Raw genomic sequence first — 17,962 nt, forward strand, 5'->3', positions numbered from 1 at the left:
CCACAATAATTATTTGGCATTCAGTCTTTGGTTTTAGGCTTATCTGATCATGTTTGTAAATTGAGTTATTTCTGAGACTTGCATCTCTCTGGTGCTGAAAATGTCTGCATCTGTTTTGACCACATCTGAAAGTACATTTTAAACAATGAGCTTCCTTCTGAGTTGTTCTTGTTTTGTTAGACTTGCTCATGCCCAGAATTTCAAGGTGCAGAATGAAAAGAAGGTAATAGCTGTGTTTTTGAAATCTACCCATTTGGGTTAGAGGGTACTGAACTGGAGAGCAACAGGAGAGAGAAATATGCTTTTGTTGGCTTCTATACCATTAAGACCAATTATTGTATTCATTAGCTCAAGTTCACTTTTCTAGTGAGGAAGTTGTGCAGTTCAGTAATATTTCTATGTGGTGGCTGTTAGAATGCAAGGGCATTAAAGGCCATTTTATTTTTTGATATATCTTAGGATAAATTAATACATATCCCATGATGTTTGGGACACTTGATTTACATATCTAATCAGAAAACGTTAAATTAGACTTGGAATTAAAACAAATAATTTTTCCCAACTTAAGTGTCCAATTGCTCAAAAGAGCAAATCACATTCTAAACTTCCACACGTCTTTTCAAAAAGAGATTGGAATTGAAACTTGTTGTTTAAAAACGCGTATCTTCCCCACTGTCGCTGTTTTTTATAGAAACCTTCTTCTGGGCAGGAAGACAAGCCACTTGTCTGACTTGCAACGCGTATCACAAAAAGAGTGAAAACTTCAGTGTTGTTAGGTCAGCGGTCAGGCATCGCTGAACATTCTTCAGGGTTCCTTATCTTCCTCTGCTCGGTGTGGGGGGAGAGAAAGGAGCATGGAAGGAGTGTCAATTTTCTGCCAAGTATCTTTGAATCAATGATTTTCAGGGCGTTTGTGAGAAGTGAATTTTACAAAGCAAGTGAATTTCTCCTTTACAGCAGTGTTATTTTAGTAGCATTATTAAGATATTTATCAATTCCACGTAGTGCGTAAGAGTCCATAGGTTGCAGAAACTAATGTCAGCTGTGTTGTTTGCTTCTGTTTCTACAGAGTTCCTTTTAGCAACTTCTTAAAAATAAAAAGAAAAAAGTTAAATGTTGGAAATAATCTTAATCACACAGGGGAAAAAAAAAATTCAGAGTTTTCATCTGTTTGGGGTGGGGAAATCTAATGCCTCAAAAACAGTCTAGGGGAAATAAATTGGTGTCATAGAAGTACTCCATTCACAACTGAACAAGTCCATTTGTATCTTTACTTTTTGGATAATCATTTTGATGGTGTTGGGTTTGAATCTTGAAGTTTAAAGGACCCTTGGTTTTTCAAAAATGCATTCGGCACAAAGAAAGGACATTCCCTGCTTTAGTACAGCCTTGCTGTGAATTCAATCCTTTTGTTCTCTAAACAATTCCAAGAATGTCTAACAAGTGTATAGTAATGATGCTAATTATCTGAGGTGTGTATTCAAATTTGGAGTCTGTACTCTTGTCTTTCCTTGCAAAGCTTACAAAGAGAGATCTGAGGTAGGTTTGGAAGCCTAATTCTGAAAGAGATGTGAGCGTAGAGTGCCTTTCTGACCCCCATCAAAATAATATTGTCTATATGTGAAGCTGTTTTGTGGGAGAAGTACAAAGTTAAATCTGTTTTTAAATGCAAAGTACAATTTGCAGTTAATCAAAACTCTTGATACAAGCGTAACATAGCAAGTAGTATCTCATTTCCTTGTTTTATTCTTCTCTTTGGGTTGTTTTTGTTGATTTTTTTTTTTTCTTAGGTACCCAACAGGTTTAGCCCCTGTTGGAGACACTACTTTAGGTAGGCTGGCAATCTCATTTGGTAGGGCTCTTCTTGTGCTGCTTGTCAGTTTCTACTTGTCAGTGCCCACTCTGGATTGTTCTTTCTTCCTGTCCAGACATGGCTTATCAGCTTGTCAGACACTACGTGTGAAAGATTGCCATAGGTTCCTCCAAGCATTTTCCTGCAGATAAGTGAATTATCTTACAGGTTGTCAAAGTGGTTTACTTCATTAGCTTTCCTGAAGGCTTTCGTGAAACTTGCGTACAAAAGCAATAAGATGCTTTTGGAAAGCCCTCATGTAAAGATGCAACTACAACAATCTCAATACTACAAGTACTGCATCCAGATGTGGAGTCCTCAGTACAGGAGAGATGTGGACCTGTTGAAACACGACCGGAGGAGGGCCACAGAAATGATCTGAGGGATGGCACACCTTTCCTGTGAGGACAGGCTGAGGGAGCTGGGGTTGTTCAGCCTGGAGAAGAGACCCTATGGGGAGACCTCAGAGCAGCCTGACAGTATCTAAAGGGGGGCTATAAGAAAGAAAAAGACAAATTCCTTATCAGAGTCTGTTGTGGGAGGACAAGGGGAAATTGTTTCCATATATAACATGGGAGATTTAGCTTGGATATAAAAAACTTTTTCTTAAACAGTAAGAGTGCTTGAGGCACTGGAACAGATTGTCCAGAGAGGTGGTGGATGCCCTGTCCTTGGCGACATTCAAGGTCAGGCAGGGTGGGGCTCTGAGCAACCTGATGTAGCTGTGGGTGGCCCTGTTCATCACAGAGGAGTTGGACCAGGTGGCCTTTAGGGGTCCCTTCCAACTCAAATGTTTCTATGATTCTAAGCATAAAGGAACTCGGCATTCTTGGTCATGCAGAGTTTTTCATTTGAGGCCCCGTACAATGTATTGGGGTCTGTGGGACTTGTGCGAGAAAGGGTTTGTTGCCCTTTCATACACATAAATAGTATGTATAAGAAAATGTTCTCTTTCAATTGTTCATAAAGCAGACACAGATTTTTCAAATACTATTTTCATGCTAAATAGAACGCAGGTTTCTACATTTAACTAGTGCATCAGTAGTTAATGCAGATGCATTTCATAGAATCATAGAATATCTCGATTTGGAAGGGACCTATAAGGTCCTATTGAGTCTGGCTCCTGGCTTCACACAAGACTACCCAAAACTCAAACCATATTTCTGAGAGCATTGAACAGACACTCCTTGAACTCCAGCAGCCCGTTCCATGCCCACCACCCTCTGGTGCAGCCCCTGTCCCTGACCCCCAGCTGCCCCTCCCCTGACACAGCTCCATGCCGTTCCCTCAGGCCCTGTTGCTGTCACACAGAGCAGAGCTCAGCGCCGCCCCTCCACTCCCTGTGAGGAGCTGCAGCAGCCATGAGGCCTCCTCTCAGCTCCTCTGCTCTGCGCTGAGCCAACACAGGGACCTCAGCTGCTCCTCATACCTCTTGCTCTCAGGACCCTCCACCCTCCTTTGGATGCTCTCTGGTAGCATCCAAAATTTCAGTTATGTGAATCTTTTCTAGCTTTTGAGAACTTTCAGAGTTGAATTTCTACAATTAAAACCTGAGTAGGAAGATAAGGCCCTCTAATTCTTAAATAAATAAATAAATAAAAGCCAGGTGTGTGTGTGTGGATGTATGTGGATATTTTGTAGACGAGTGCTCAAAATGTTTGAAAATAGTAAGACTTTAACTCATGCAAGACAGACATTAATTTTGACAGACTTGATTTCCAGGACAGGTAAGCAGGTCCTTCCTCATCCACCTCTTGAGTTCCCTGAGGTTTGTCTTCTGTGATGAGAAGCTTTCCTGACAGTTCTGCTTGTAGGCCTTGTAGGAGTGGATGTCCTGTGTTCTCACGAGTATGGATGTATTCTGTAGCAGATGTAGATGTTAGAGCAATGTCTGCTGCTGTCTGGCTAAATGACCCAGAAGACCTGTCTGTTTGTCCTTTAGGAGTTACATAAAACCTAATGAGATCCAGTGCCCAAAAGTAATATTAGAAGTCCTTCCCCGCTCCGCTAGCCCCCAGCTTAATATGAGTTAATAAAAGTTTGAGCTGTGTGGAGACCATTGTGGCCAAGGTTTTTACATGTCCTGTCAACTGCAACTGAATTTACTTTGTGGCAAGCTCCTGCCGTGTTTATATCTTCTTGCCTAGTATGCAGTGCTATTGTATTTTCTTAGCAAAGGCTTTCCATTGTTGTTATTATATTTCAAAAATGTTTTCTACCTATATGATATTAATGGAAGATGCAAAGGTGGAAATTGGTGTATAGGACAAGATGTTAATCTAAGTTTGCTACAAGACTATAGCTAATCCTCACTTTACAAAGAAAATACCTTAAGTATTTGCTCTAGCAGGAAAACTGATAAGGTGAGGCAATAACAAATATTACTCACCAAGTCTAAATCATCCTACGTACAGTGTGGGTGAGGAGGTGTGTAAGGTACCTTCCAACATAATTTCCCAGTTTAACTTCCGTGTTTGTGGAAATGGCTGTGAAATAGCTACATTTCCGTTGGTTTTATATATAGTAGTCTATAAATGCTTCCTGAAACCCAGCCTCTTAAGTATCACTTCTTTCTGTCATGCAAGACTTAATTACACTGATAATAAATAGACATAATGATATTTTTAGTGAGGCGTGTTGTCATGATGCTTCCTGTGCATGAAGCATATAACAACTTAAATGCCAGTATCTGAAAGCCCTCCAAAAGCTTTGAAAGCAGCTGTTTGGAAGCTGCCACAATTGAACTTGTTTCCTTAAATATCAAGTACATCTTGGTCTGTTATGGCTATATGTTTGTTCCAGTAATGTTGTGGGGGAAAAGGCTGTTTTCCACAAGAGACTAAGGGCTGTAACTTATAGTTTCTTGAGATCACACCATCTTTAAACTGATCATCTCAATCTCACACAAGCATTCCATGTAAAAGTATGAGTTCTTTCAACATTCTTCTTCATTCAACAGAATGTGTCATCAAAAGGTCTGTTTCCTTTCTAGCACCTGGCGGGTAAATTCTTAAGTAAACAGTATGTAACGTATTTCTCTTGTTCAGAGAGGCTTACAGGTAATCCTCTGCAGTTGTTAACTCCTGCCCAGACATCACAAGTGTTATTGACTGGGTGATACAGTATGTAGAGAATTAAATACATGGGAGGTCCTAAGTTTAAAGCAGAGCTTAGCTAACGCTCTTGGGGTTTCCTGCTTAAAAATGGCATTAATAGTTACGGTCTGATTGCATTGGCAGGGCCACAGATTGTAGTAGTGTAGAGGAAAAAGCAATTTTTTTTTGTAATTTGAAACATAGTTAAACATTATTGCTTGATTTTTAAATTATAAGTCTTCATTGAAAAAGTCTGAAACTGCAACGGCTATTGGCTTGAAATATGGCATTAAAATTAATTTCCTCCTGTAGCTTGTATCCCTGCTTGTTTTAAATAGGGGATATATCTGAGTATATCTTGTCACGTTTTGCACTTTATGAAGGAAAGAGATATTCCTCAGAATTATATGTTCTTCTTGCATACCAAGCAATGTTTTTCACAGATGGCAGATTGAGTGGCACATCTGTATGTGAAGAACTTTTCTTGCTCCTTTGATATCTCTAAGGATTTTACGTTTAGTCTTACTCATGTTTCTAGAACCAAAGACAGCCCTTCTTCCTTTAGCTGATATATATTTCCTAGATTTCTCTACCTATTCTTTCAGCAGGAATTGCCTGTTTCTGTTTCAGAGCTGTCTGCTACTTTATTTTACATATATATATACACGTGTGTGTATGTTACATATATACTTATTTTTCTATGCAAAATTTACTGTATAAGTACAGGCTGCATTTGCCACATCTAATGTTATAGTGTTGATAGCAATTTTATAGGTAAGAAAGTGTTTATATCTTGATATAGAATCATAGAACCACCAAGGTTGGAAAAGACTTCCAAGATCATCTTGTCCAACTGTCTGCCTATCTCAAATATTTCCCATTAAGCCATGTCCCTCAGTACAACATCTAAATGTTTCTTGAACACCTCTGGGGTCGATGACTCCACCACCTCTCTGGGCAGCCCATTCCAGCATCTGACCATTCTTTCAGAGAAGAATTTTTTCCTAATGTCCAACCTGAATCTCTCCTGGTGCAACTTGAGGCTGTTCCCTATAGATCTGTTGCAAGTTATTTGAGAGAAGAGGCCAACCCTCACCTCACCACAGCTTCCTTTCAGTTCACTGTAAAGAGCGATAAGGTTTCACTTGAGCCTTCTCTTCTCCAGACTGAACAATCCCAGTTCCCTCAGCTGCTCCTCATCAGAGTTGTGCTCCAGACCCCTCGCAGTTTCACTGTCCTTCTCTGGGCACACTCCAGTACCTCAATTTGTAGTGAGGGGCCCAAAACTGAACACAGTACTCAAGGTGCAGCCTCACCAGAGCTGATTACAGAGGGGTGATCACTTCCCTGCTCCTGCTGGTTGCATTACTTCTGATACAAGAGAGGATGCCATTGGCTTTCTTGGCCACCTGAGCACACTGCTGGCTCTTGTTCAGCTGAACATTAACTAATACCCCCAGGTCCATTTTGTCCACACAGTCCTTCAACCACTCTGCCCCAAACCTATGCCTAGAGTTGTTGTGTGTATCAGACCTCTTGACTGATGTCTATTGGTCAATGAGTTTCCTTCCATTCTAACCTTAGAATGGTTTCTAAAGTGTCCATAATGTAGCTAGTCGCAAAGAAATTATATTACCCATCTGGGTGTTATCTATTCTAGGAAAGATCTGCAAAGCCTTACCTGCACTTACGAACTACTTCAGTGGGTGTTACAGACTAGATGATGCTGGTGGTTATGTGCTGAAACAGCTACTGCTTCTTGCTCCAGCTTATGTAGTGGGAACGGGGGGCTCGTTCTCTCTGGAATCATGCAGTACTGATGATCCCTTATGAAGAGAGTGCTGAAGAGGTGAACTTCACCCATGTCTCAAATGAAAATGTTTCTAAAAATGTTTTAAGTTGCTTTAATCACTTTAAAGTGACAACTTAGTGATTTTTGTAATTTGCATACCTCTACAGTAACATATGGGATTAAAATGCCCTTGATGATTTGTAACAGACCGTGGGATTCCTTTCATTCTGCAGTGTTAGTTTTGTATGCATTTTTTCAGGGTTACACAGAACGTGTTTAAACTCCTGCTATTATGAAATGCTGTGGGAGGCAGACTTGCAGGCAGGATGTGCATCCAACTTGTATTCTGTTTGTTATTCTACATACTTTTGAAAAGTCATTAACTCAATGAGTGTTTGAGTCCTTTGTTTACATAATGTTAGGTTGCTGTTTGCTTAAATATCAGTTGAGGAAACAAAGTTGTGACTCTCTATCAAATTGGTTTTCTCCTCAGCATTTGAGCTAATGCTCTTTGTACTCTTACTGTCTGTGGGCAGTCAAGAGCTGGTCAGCTGGGACTGGTAGATTACCTGTGGATATTGGACAGTTTACTGTACCCAGAACATTCACAATGCAAGAATTCTGGAAACTGTATTGCAATTTATTTGTATACTTTCAATATCCATGAGACATCAATCTGAACCTCTGATGAAGTAATGGTAATTGGAGGGGGAGGGGGAATTAGTCCATTTTGGTAATATCACTCCAACTCTAGAATGAACCTGAAGGTGTTGAGTTATATGCTTGGTTTACTCTCTAATAGGATTCTGTTTTCATCTTAACCTGTCATTTTGCTGGAGAATCATGAAGGAGTTTTAGGCTTTGAGGAGAGAGGTTGGTGAACTGGAAGACTCTCAGAGGGATAGATTTGTTGTGTGAACTGTAGAAAGTGGCATTCCTCTGGAGCTTGTGTCTTGGGTACAAGTAGGACAAAGGAAAACACATGCAAGGAGGTACTGGGTAGTTGATGTGTTTCTGTAATGATGCTTTATTCTAGGACAAAATATTCTTAATTCCTATGGCAGTTCTTGAATAAAATAGCACTATTTACTGGGAACATTTTTAGTATTTTCTTGGTTTCTTCTTTTCTAGGGGGGAGGAGGAGGTGTGGTGGTGCAGTGTTTTATGAAATACTGATATTTTTTCCATTGCAGGGCATTTGATACTGCTAGTATGAGTAAGCCAGCTCCTGTCATTCAAACCTAGCCCCAGTAAGATCTTCACACCTGAAACTTTTTCCTAGAAACAAAACTCAGTGATATCTTAGATGAAAGCCTTGGGCATTGACCAAATTATGAAGCAGAACAGTTCTTACACTGTTTCCTGCACTTTCCTTTGGTGAGCATTGCAGGCACAGCTTTTATGCTCTTGTTATACAATAGGCTTGACTTGTAGGAGAACCTAGGCAGTTTAGGAGGAAAATGCTCCCTCAGTTATTTCGTATCTGGGACAAGCTGAGATCATAGCAGATGAGCAAATTTAATTATGCTCTTTTTTTTTTCCCCCATTCTCTAATGAGTTAAATGATACCTTGTGGTTCCATGCTATATTTTATTAGTATACTAAAAAACTGTCACTGAGTTCTGCTCAAAATTTGCCAATGATATTAAAAAGATATCTTGTATAGAGTTCTAATAGTTGACTCTTGTTGACAGATAACTACTCTCATTAACCACAAGGATAAGCCAAAGCGTTCCGACAAGACTCTGCAGGCAATTCAGCGAGTGGGCCAAGCAGTTAACCTGGCAGTTGGAAGATTTGTTACAGTAGGTGAAGCTATAGCCAACGAAAATCATGAATTGAAAGAAGAAATGAGTATTGCTTGCATTGAAGCAAGGAGAGCAGGTACGTAGTTACTCATGACATTTGTAACCTGTTGTGCTTGTACTGTATTTGGATCGATATTTGTATTGTCTGGAGTAATGTAAGGCCTTCAGTGTGTTATTTAATTGTTTAACCCTCTTCTGCTGTTTCATTCAAGGCCTAGTCTGTTACCTTGGTCACTTGATTAAATTGTTGTCATTTTATCAGCAGACAATGGAATTGTGTGGTGGCTTTGATCTTTTGCCGGAAGGAATTACCTGACTGCTGGTTTTTTTTTATGATGTTTCTAGAAACAAAGAGCAGAATGTTGAGAGAACATGTTTAGAGTTTATTGCTCTCAATCTAAAACAGTGGGGTATTTAAGTAATTTGAGGTCGCTGCATTCTAAATCTGTATGTCTGAATGAAGGTCAGTGTCAACCCATATTTCATCAGCACTCAGTAAGATGACTCACATCATTCATCTGATGACTCCCCTCAGTAAAATGAAAAATATCAAACCGTACTTGTCTTTTTGCTGGGTACCATTTTTGTTGCAAACTTGCTGGGTATATGGATTTAATTTGAAGTATGGACGAGGGATCAAGTTGACTGTTGCCATGCTCCTCCCCCCAGAAACCGCCCTGTACGGAAACAGTGGGTTATGTTTTCTGGTACTGTAAGACAATTCAGTGTCATGCTAGAAACCACATTCCCAGATATGCCCATTGCATGATGTTTTACTAGACTTCCTAAATGAATGTTATGGTGGTTGGGTGTGGTTTGGATTGTTTTTTTTTTTTTTCCTTTCATACTCTTTTAGATAATGGGAAGTCCTGCTTGAAGCAGGCAGAAGTGCTACCTGCATGACAGATTGTCTCCTTGAAACCACAGGAAGCATGAAGTCTATCTTGAGTTTCCAGATGTGCTGACAAATAAATGAGCCTTCCTTCAACACTAATGGCTTGTCAGCTGAAAGGAGCTGTACTCCAGGACTGGCTCACTGTAATTGGTCTGTTAAGATAAACAGTGGACTTGTGGGTGTTTGTGAGATTTATTTTTATTTATTATCTTTTTTATTTGTTCTTTATCTTTTCAATAAGCCCAAAAGCCTGAGGATCTTGCCTTTTGGTGTCCTAGCTAGCATGCTTCTTGCTTAATCCCTGTACTGGCCTTAAACTTTGGGGATGCATATGGTTAGTGTATTTGGCATATGCAGTTATTATTGATCTTGTACTTAAAATAAAAGCTTACAGATTGAGCATAGTAATATAAGAAATCCTCTGAAAATTTCTCAGCAGTGAGTAGCAAAGAAACACACTGGACTGTTTTTGTGATTTGAAAGACTATTCTAGATAAACTTCAGGCTGAAGTTTCATGGCCGCTCCAGTAAACTTGGCTGCAAACAGAAATGTCCTAATTTGAAAACATTCCACTTGTTATGTAAAGCATGTCTTTTCTTTTCAAAGGTCCAAGTAAAATGCTGACAAGCCAAAAGTTTCCATTGATAATCTCAGCTGTTAAAAGACCAGTGCAATGCGAATCTCTATTTCTTGACTTGCCAGCTATTTTGTGGCCAAGCTCTTTTTTCATCCCCTTCCTATCAGTTTGTCCAGAAGGAGCTCAGAATCTAAAAATACTGTCTGCACTGTTTTATCTCACCCAATGGTTATACTTCTTCCGTGTTGTTTTTTTTCTCCCCCTCAGTACAGAGGAGTGAGGATATAGATTATTTATTTTTCTGTCAAGTTTCAAATTGCCCTTGGCATGGGTCAGTTACTCTCTGGCCTATGTGTTTTAGATCTAACTGACTTGAAGACTTGAAGACTTACATGGAATATTCTATATATCATACATGTTTGCTGCCATTGTTTGATTTGGATTTTTTTAATTGGTTGTTTTTTGCTAGTATAACTCTGTGGAATGTTAAGTGTTGGACAAGGCAAGAGAGTCCTTTGAACAGACACATGTTTATGGATAGCTATCTTCTAAATTCAGTCTCAAGATGCAGTTGCCTGAGTGCCATTTTGAAGGACTTTTCTATTCTGAAGCAAACCAGTTAAATCTCTTGGACAGTTATATCCAATAATGACTTGTATAAAAGAATCATCATGGAAGCGTTATTCATCAGTGAATATGTTAGTTTGAAAAGCCCATACTGTCAGCTCTTTGTTCAGCTTCTATATCAGCCACCAATACTGCAGATATCAATGTTGCATACTGGATTTATACAGTACATGTAACAAGCAAGCATAAAGCTTTATGTAGAGTTCCCACAACAACTTCAGTCAGCCGTGGAGCGCTGCTGTGTGCACCAGCTCTTCTTGTGGGACGAGAAGGGTTTTATGAGAAGTAATAGTTTGCCTAAAGTATTGAGTTCTGTGAGGAGAGTGTCAACTTTTTTTTTTCTCTGCAAGGGTAAAATAAAGGGAAAAGTAGGAGAAGAAGCCTTCTTTAAGATATCCTTAAGATGCAAATAGTAACTGCTTGTTGACTGAGATTGTACTGGTGACAAAGTTTTCCTTTGTTTCTAGTTATACATGCATAATAAGGAAGCAGAAGAATTAGAAATTGACCTGCCATGATCTTTCTGTCCCTAAAAAAAAATAAAAAAATGTTCTGTGTTGTAAAATTACACATACATTAATGAAGTGTTAAGGAGTGACAATAGAGATAGGTCTGGGACTTTACATGTAGAGTTATAGCTTACCTCTGCACTTGTGAACATTTTACTATAATGAAAACAAAGTTTTTGTAATGAAAATTTGTGTGTAGCTAAAGCACGTATTTCTCATTTCTGTTTTTGAAGTGTTGAGGTGCCATATTCTGATGGCCTGGGCAGCAGAAAGCCCTTGCTGGTTAGGACAGGATGTTGTGGAGTTGTTTATACTTCCTTTTAGCCAATAAATTAGATGATGCCTCAAAAATTAAAGGGAGGTATTGTTAGATGTATGTTGTGGTTTAACCGGACAGGTAGCTAAGCACCATGCAGTTGTGAGCAATTGCTTGTGCAAACCACCCACCTACCGATGCCCAGCCAGTCCTCAAGCAGTGGCTCCTCCCCCAGTCAACTCTCTGCTGTTTTTCAAGGTGATTTTTGCACAGTTTTGTATGGTATGGAATATCCCTTTGCCTGACCCCTCTCACCTCCTTGTGCCCCCTCAGCTCCTGTCACTGGCAGGACTACGAGAAGCTGAGAAGCTGAAATGTCCATGGCACTGTTCAGCAACAACTAAAACATCTGTGTGTTGTCAGTCTTGTACTTCTCATAAAACAAAAATGTAGCATCATTTCGGACACTATGAAGGGAATGTTAGTTCTGTCCCATCTGAGAACAAGGTGGTACAGAAGATAGATCTCAACCCTAGAGGATTTAGAACTGTTTCTATTGCTAAGAAAAGTAGAGAGTCTTTAAATCTTTAAATTAAGTCTTTAAATTGCTTATCCTGCAGTGGCTTTGAAGGATGATGCGTTGTATCTGACTCTTGTGAAGAGTATTATCGCTGATTCCAAGTGTTTTAGACTTGTTATGACTATTTCCTTGTAATAAATCTTGTAATTTTGATTTACTTAAAAAGAATCATAAAATGCTGCAGAGGGTTGTGTAGCAGATTTTGCCTAACATTATTCTTGCACTGTGTCAGTGTTTACAGTAACAGTATAGTAGTGGAATATAACTCAAAAAATCATGTTTTTAGATGTCCATCTGTGGTATTTTTTCCCCAAAGCTAAGGAGAGACTGGTTAATTTAGAAGAAAAACACATGTCAAGAGTGAGTTAGTGTCATAACATTTTCAGTATTTGCTGCCAGTTGACTACATAACCCTAAAGGAAGACATGGAGTAAAATGGAAGTGATAGCTCTCTCCTATTTTTGTCTTGTCTTTTAGTACAGAGAAGGAATAAATTAAACATGTTAAAAAACAACGTTCTGAGATGGATACACAGAATCACAAAATAACATGTTGGAAACTGCATTTGTTTTCAAGAATGGAGACACTGCAATTTCTCTTGTATGCTGTTAAGTGTTTGGCCACCCATATATTTGAAAAAGCATTTTCTTATATTTCATCCATTGTTTCTTGTCTTACCGCCATGCACCTCTGGGAACAGTCTGTCCCTATCTTTTCTATTCCTGCCCATGGGATAGTAGTATACATCCATGAGCTCTGTCACTGGCCTTCTCTTTAGGAGAGTGAACAAATTCACTTCGTTCTGCCTCTCCTGTTACATGCTCCACTATGTCAGTGTTCTTCTTGGCTAGGAGGCCTAAGCAGGGCATGATACCCATATACTGTCCCACAGGCACCAAGCAGAAGGGCTGAGTCAATTCCACAGCCTACTGGTTACTGTCTTGCTGACAGTCTGGCAAGCAGTTAGCCTTCTTTGTTGTCTCCAACCCATCATCTACCAGGACCCCCAGGTCCTTCCTTGTAAGGTTCTTTCTAGGCAGCTGACCACAGTCTGTACTGTTGTATGGTGTTACACTGGCCCAAATGCAGGACAACGTTATATGCCTTTGTAGAACTTCACAAATTTCCTGTCAGATTGCTTATCCAGCCAGTCCTTCTATTTTTCTCAACCCTCTCCTCCAGCATATCAGACACTTACATGATTTGGTATTGTTCACACACTTGCTGAACATGATTGGCCAGGGAACCTTTTTGATCCCTTATGTCAACCCCTGAGGGATGCCAATGGTATCCAGCTGCCAGGGAAATTTTATGTCACTGATTACTACCACTGAGCTTAATGGTCAAGACTGTTTTCTGTCCTCCTAACTGTTCACTTACCTAGTCCATATGTCATGGCTTAGTGATAAGAACACTATGGGAGGTCACATCGAGGACCTTGATAGAGCCAAGATACACAACATCCATTACTTTCACCTCCAGAGAGGGTGCCATCATGATAGTATTCGGGTTGGTAAGTGACTGTTCACCCTTACAGTCTGTGCTGGCTCTTCCCAATTGCTTTTTTATCCTTCATGTGGTAAGGCCTTCCAGGATGATTTTTAATAATATTCTTGAAGTAAGGTCAGTTGGCCTTAAAACTACCCAAATTTTTCTTGGTAACCCTTCATGGAAGAGGCTGTGACAATTGTTTCTTTCTGTCACCATGGGAAAATTTTCCCTGATTTGCCAGTCTTTCAGTCATGGCACCCCTACATGATGAGTGTATGCCCAGCTATGTTCCCTAGCATATTACTCTAACAACTTTTTTTCCCTCATAGCTTACTCCTGGGTTGCCATTACTACTCCAGTAGCTGCAGAACTGTAGGCAGAGAAGAAATCCTTTGTTCTGTTGTCAGAAGTCACTAGTTTCAAGAGCTGCCCAGAGCATTTGGCAGGCAGTCATTGCAGCTCTGTCTACGTTCTCTGATTACTCTTTGTATGACTTTCTGCTTCACCTATGACTCAATAATTCATCTTCAAGGAGGTGAATTACTTAGAGTAAGAAATGGGATAATTACATTGTGCATCTTTTTCCTCAGTTACGAAAAGCACTTTACATCTATTTTAGTTGTTTTCTTTGTTTCTATATCCTTCTGTGTTACGACATATTTTGAGGTCAGAGGAAGAAATTTGGGTCAACCTGCTGACAAGTTAAATGGTTCCAACTAGAGATTGGAATGAACTGAAATGAGTTTGACTGTGGAGAAGGCAACAGCCGACCTGTTTTGCTGCTGCATGGCCTTGTTGCCAGACTGGAGACTTGTCTTGCAACTTCACTGTGTATCGTGTCACTCACACTATGTGGATAATAGCCTTGTTCAGCTATTTCAGCTATGGAAATTGTTTGTTTTGTCAACTGTCTCAATGTGTACTCTCATTCATTACATTTGCATGCTTGTAATAGAACCTCTGACTATTTTCTGCTTTTACAACCTGACCTGGAAGCTCCTTGCCATAGTACAATGCATATTCAGACAACTTGAGAGCTCAAGGGATTATAACTATCAGGTGAGAGAAGTTTATCTATAAATACTACAAAACATGGAGCTCTGTTTTGAAGGATTGTCATTTTTCTCGTTCTGTAGAGTTTTTAGTTTTTATGTATTATTTCTGGGTTCATAATGCACTCTCAAGTTCTTCACGTGGGATCCCTGACTGTCAGAATTTTGAAGTGAATATCTGATACGCTTAGGAGAATTATCTTAGTTGTGGTTTTGGAGATCAATCCCAGGGGACTCAATCAAATGTCCTAGGTTCTGTCTTCAAGGATGATTCACAACTTAGCTGTGGTTTGATCATCTTGTCTTGGATGCTAATAAAAAGTATGCCTCGTTTTAGAGCTTGCTTGAGTTCTTTTTCCTGGCAGTCTTTCTGCAGTTGTGGAGTAAGGAAAGACTCTGTGCCTTTCTTCTACTGTACTACTACTTAGGGTACACCAGAAGGTTTAGCAGAATGGAGTTCTGTGATTTTTCTCAGACAAGGAGATTCATTGACTGCATTGGACTATGAACTTTTTAATCAAAATAAAGGTAAAAATTGTCAAGTGGCCCTCCTTTTATTATGTTAAAAGATAGTTGACTAAAAGATGCTCGTGAACTGAAAATCAGTGCTTCATTGCCTTTTTTTCTCTTCTGTCTCTGACAATGTACCATTTGCCATTCCTTTAAACATAAAGCATGGTAGTCTCACTGTAATGTTTCATTCCTGTAAATTATAGGGTTTTTTTGGTTTTTTTTTAATCTCTTTAAACTTCACAGAATCATGATTTGTGATGGAAAACTTTACAGGAATATGAAATCAACAAATTGTGGAAGTGCTAACTGAAATTTGGAAAGTGGAAAGGAATTTGTAGTTCTTTATTTGCTACATAGCATTCCTTCAGTGTGATGTCTCTGCAAGTGTTGACATTGATTTGACTTTTGCTATAAAAATTGGAGAAGTATTTTCCATGAGTGTTTTCTCCTTTGACGCTCCGTAACGCCACCACTTCCACCTAAATATTTGTAGACCGCTCTAAGAAAATGAGTGTTACGTATAGATGGATGTATGGGGCAGTACTATATCATACAGATTTAAATTTGGAGAGGGTGCCACCAACAGTCAACAAAAAGAAGCAAAACAAAGTAAGGAATTGTGGATTGTTCTGGAATACCTCAAAAGTATTAAAAATAGCACAGTAGTATGAAATAGTAATTAGTATGGAATGATAATTATTTATTTTTCTTCCCCTATAGGTGAAACAATTGCACAGCTTACAGATGTAGCAAGCTTGGATCATCCAGAATCTGATAGCCACATAACGATCTTTACAGACAAAACAGGCGTGGTAAAAGCTGCAAGACTGTTACTTTCTTCGGTCACAAAAGTGCTGGTGTTAGCAGACAGAGTAGTTATTAAGCAAATAATAACTTCTAGAAACAAGGTATTTGTGGTTTTTTTTATTGTTGTTGTTTTGTTTAACTGATATGTGCAGTTAATGCAAAAGAATATTGCTGGATGAGGTGGTATTTTCATTGCATCTCTAGGGGGAAGTGCAAAATGTATGTTTTATATATGCCTACATACCAAATATCCGAAGTAGGATGGCTGTGAGTAAAGAAGAATAACATTTTCTATGACTTTTTACATTTTACGTGACCTATATTACACTGTTGACTTAATATGCTGGAGAGAAAGCTGTGTTACTGCTTATTTATCTGTCAGTTAAAAAGCCAATAAAAGCTTCTCCTTGGTAAAGACAAGATGTTTCTACTGTCAGAAACAAGATGAGGATACCATTCAGAATTTGTCTACGGCAAAAAGCTGTGAGGAGAGCTGACAAAAGCACTGAGCCTTACAGATTAAAAGTTTTTTGTGCAGTTTAGCTTATGTCTTGAAACTTAGCTTAAAACTACTTAGCTGGTCTAAATAGTGCATGAAGGACTAAACTTTGAATAAAATCTACTTCATGTACTGTACTGTCTTGACCATAGGATATTTCTGCTGCATCACCCAATGCACTGAAATAAAAATAGAGCAAAAAAATGCATTTGTAAAATGTGAGCCTCAGAAGGACTAGTTGTGGTTTGTTTGTTTGTCATTAATTTTCAGCTCCTTATCTGGAGTAGAGCCTGCCTTTCTTCTTTTGACTTTTCATGCTTTCTATCTTTCTTCCCAGTATACTTTCCAGACAGGCTTTATTTTGTGCCTTATAGGTGCAAGACAGTTAGCCATGTCCAAGATTTGGAAACTGCACTGCCTATAATAATTGCTTCAGTCTGGCTTGAGGCTTAGGAGTGCTGATTTGCTATCTTAGTGCCCTTTTCTTCTTCCAGTGGTTGGTCAAAGTGGGGTGTTAGTTTTATCAATATTAATTTCCTGTTGTTACTTGCAGCCTGGTCTTTTCTTGCTGCAGAGTGGTGCATGTGATTCTGTTTGCTGCCTTCCCTGAGCACCTTGTCTGCAGCCATTCAGACAACTTACATCCAAATGTGATAGTGATATGAATACAATAAGCATAAGTGCAGGTTTTGATTTTGAAAGTATTACAATATATAAAATGAAGTCATATTCCAAAACAAGTGTGTCTCACTGTGATTGCTGTAGTCACCTAGTCTTTCTACACATAGTACAAGTGTTTGAAAATGTCTGTGTCTGTTTATGGAACCAGTAAAGTAATTCTCTAGGACGAAGTCAAATAAATGCTGGTTTATTATACAGGCATGCTGTGTGAGAGGATGCTCTGAAAATTGTGTCAGCCTGTCCCCACAGGGCAGGTGTTCGAGCCCTCTGATCATCTTCATGGTCCTCCTCTGGATCTGCTCCAACAGTTCAAAGTCCTTATGCCCCAAAACTGGATGCAGCACTCCAGATGAGGTCTTACAAGAGCAAAGTAGAGGGGCAGAATCAAGTTGCTGCTCATGCTTCTCTTGATGCAACCCAGGATACAGTTGGCCTTCTGTACAGTTGGCCTTCTGGGCTGCAAGTGCACATTGCTGGCTTACATTGTGTCTTTCATCAACTGATACCTCCAAATCCTTCTTATCAGGGCTGCTCTCCAGCCGTTCTCCACCCAGCCTGTATTTGTATTTGGGATTGCCCTGATTCAGGTGCAGGACCTTGCACTTGGCCTTGTTGAACTTCATGAGGTTGGCTTGGGCTCCCCTCTCAAGCCTGTCCAGGTCCCTCTGGATGGCTTCCCTATCCTCTAGCGCGTCAACTGCAGCACTCAGCTTGGTGTCGTCTGCAAACTTGCTGAGGGTGCACTTGATCGCACTGTCCATGCTGCCTGTAAAGATATTAAATAGCACCAGTGCCAGCAGCAATCTATGAGGAACACCTCGCGTCACTGTCATTTGGACATTGAGCCATTGACCGTAACTCTCTGAGTGTGGCCATTCAGCCAATTCTTTATCCAGCAAGGGTCCATCCATCAAATCCATTTTTCTG

General features: G+C 39.7%; 1 protein-coding gene across 4 annotated transcripts in view; it reads left to right on the forward strand.

Moving 5' to 3' along the window:
* CTNNAL1 (catenin alpha like 1) overlaps positions 1–17,962 on the forward strand; it is a 58,710-nt gene that overhangs the window by 9,825 nt on the left and 30,923 nt on the right. For 2 of the 4 annotated variants that reach the window (XM_003640772.6, XM_046929826.1), the window contains exons 2-3: positions 8,434–8,623; positions 15,769–15,956. In XM_003640772.6, the coding sequence (XP_003640820.1) occupies positions 8,434–8,623; positions 15,769–15,956 (378 nt within the window). Of the gene's footprint in view, positions 1–7,869; positions 8,117–8,433; positions 8,624–15,768; positions 15,957–17,962 lie in introns of those variants that run through there. The other 2 variants (XM_046929825.1, XM_040696423.2) reach the window with 2 other exon arrangements.

Source organism: Gallus gallus, chromosome 2 (assembly GCF_016699485.2).
Source record: "Gallus gallus isolate bGalGal1 chromosome 2, bGalGal1.mat.broiler.GRCg7b, whole genome shotgun sequence".
Classification (NCBI taxonomy): Eukaryota; Metazoa; Chordata; class Aves; order Galliformes; family Phasianidae; genus Gallus; species Gallus gallus.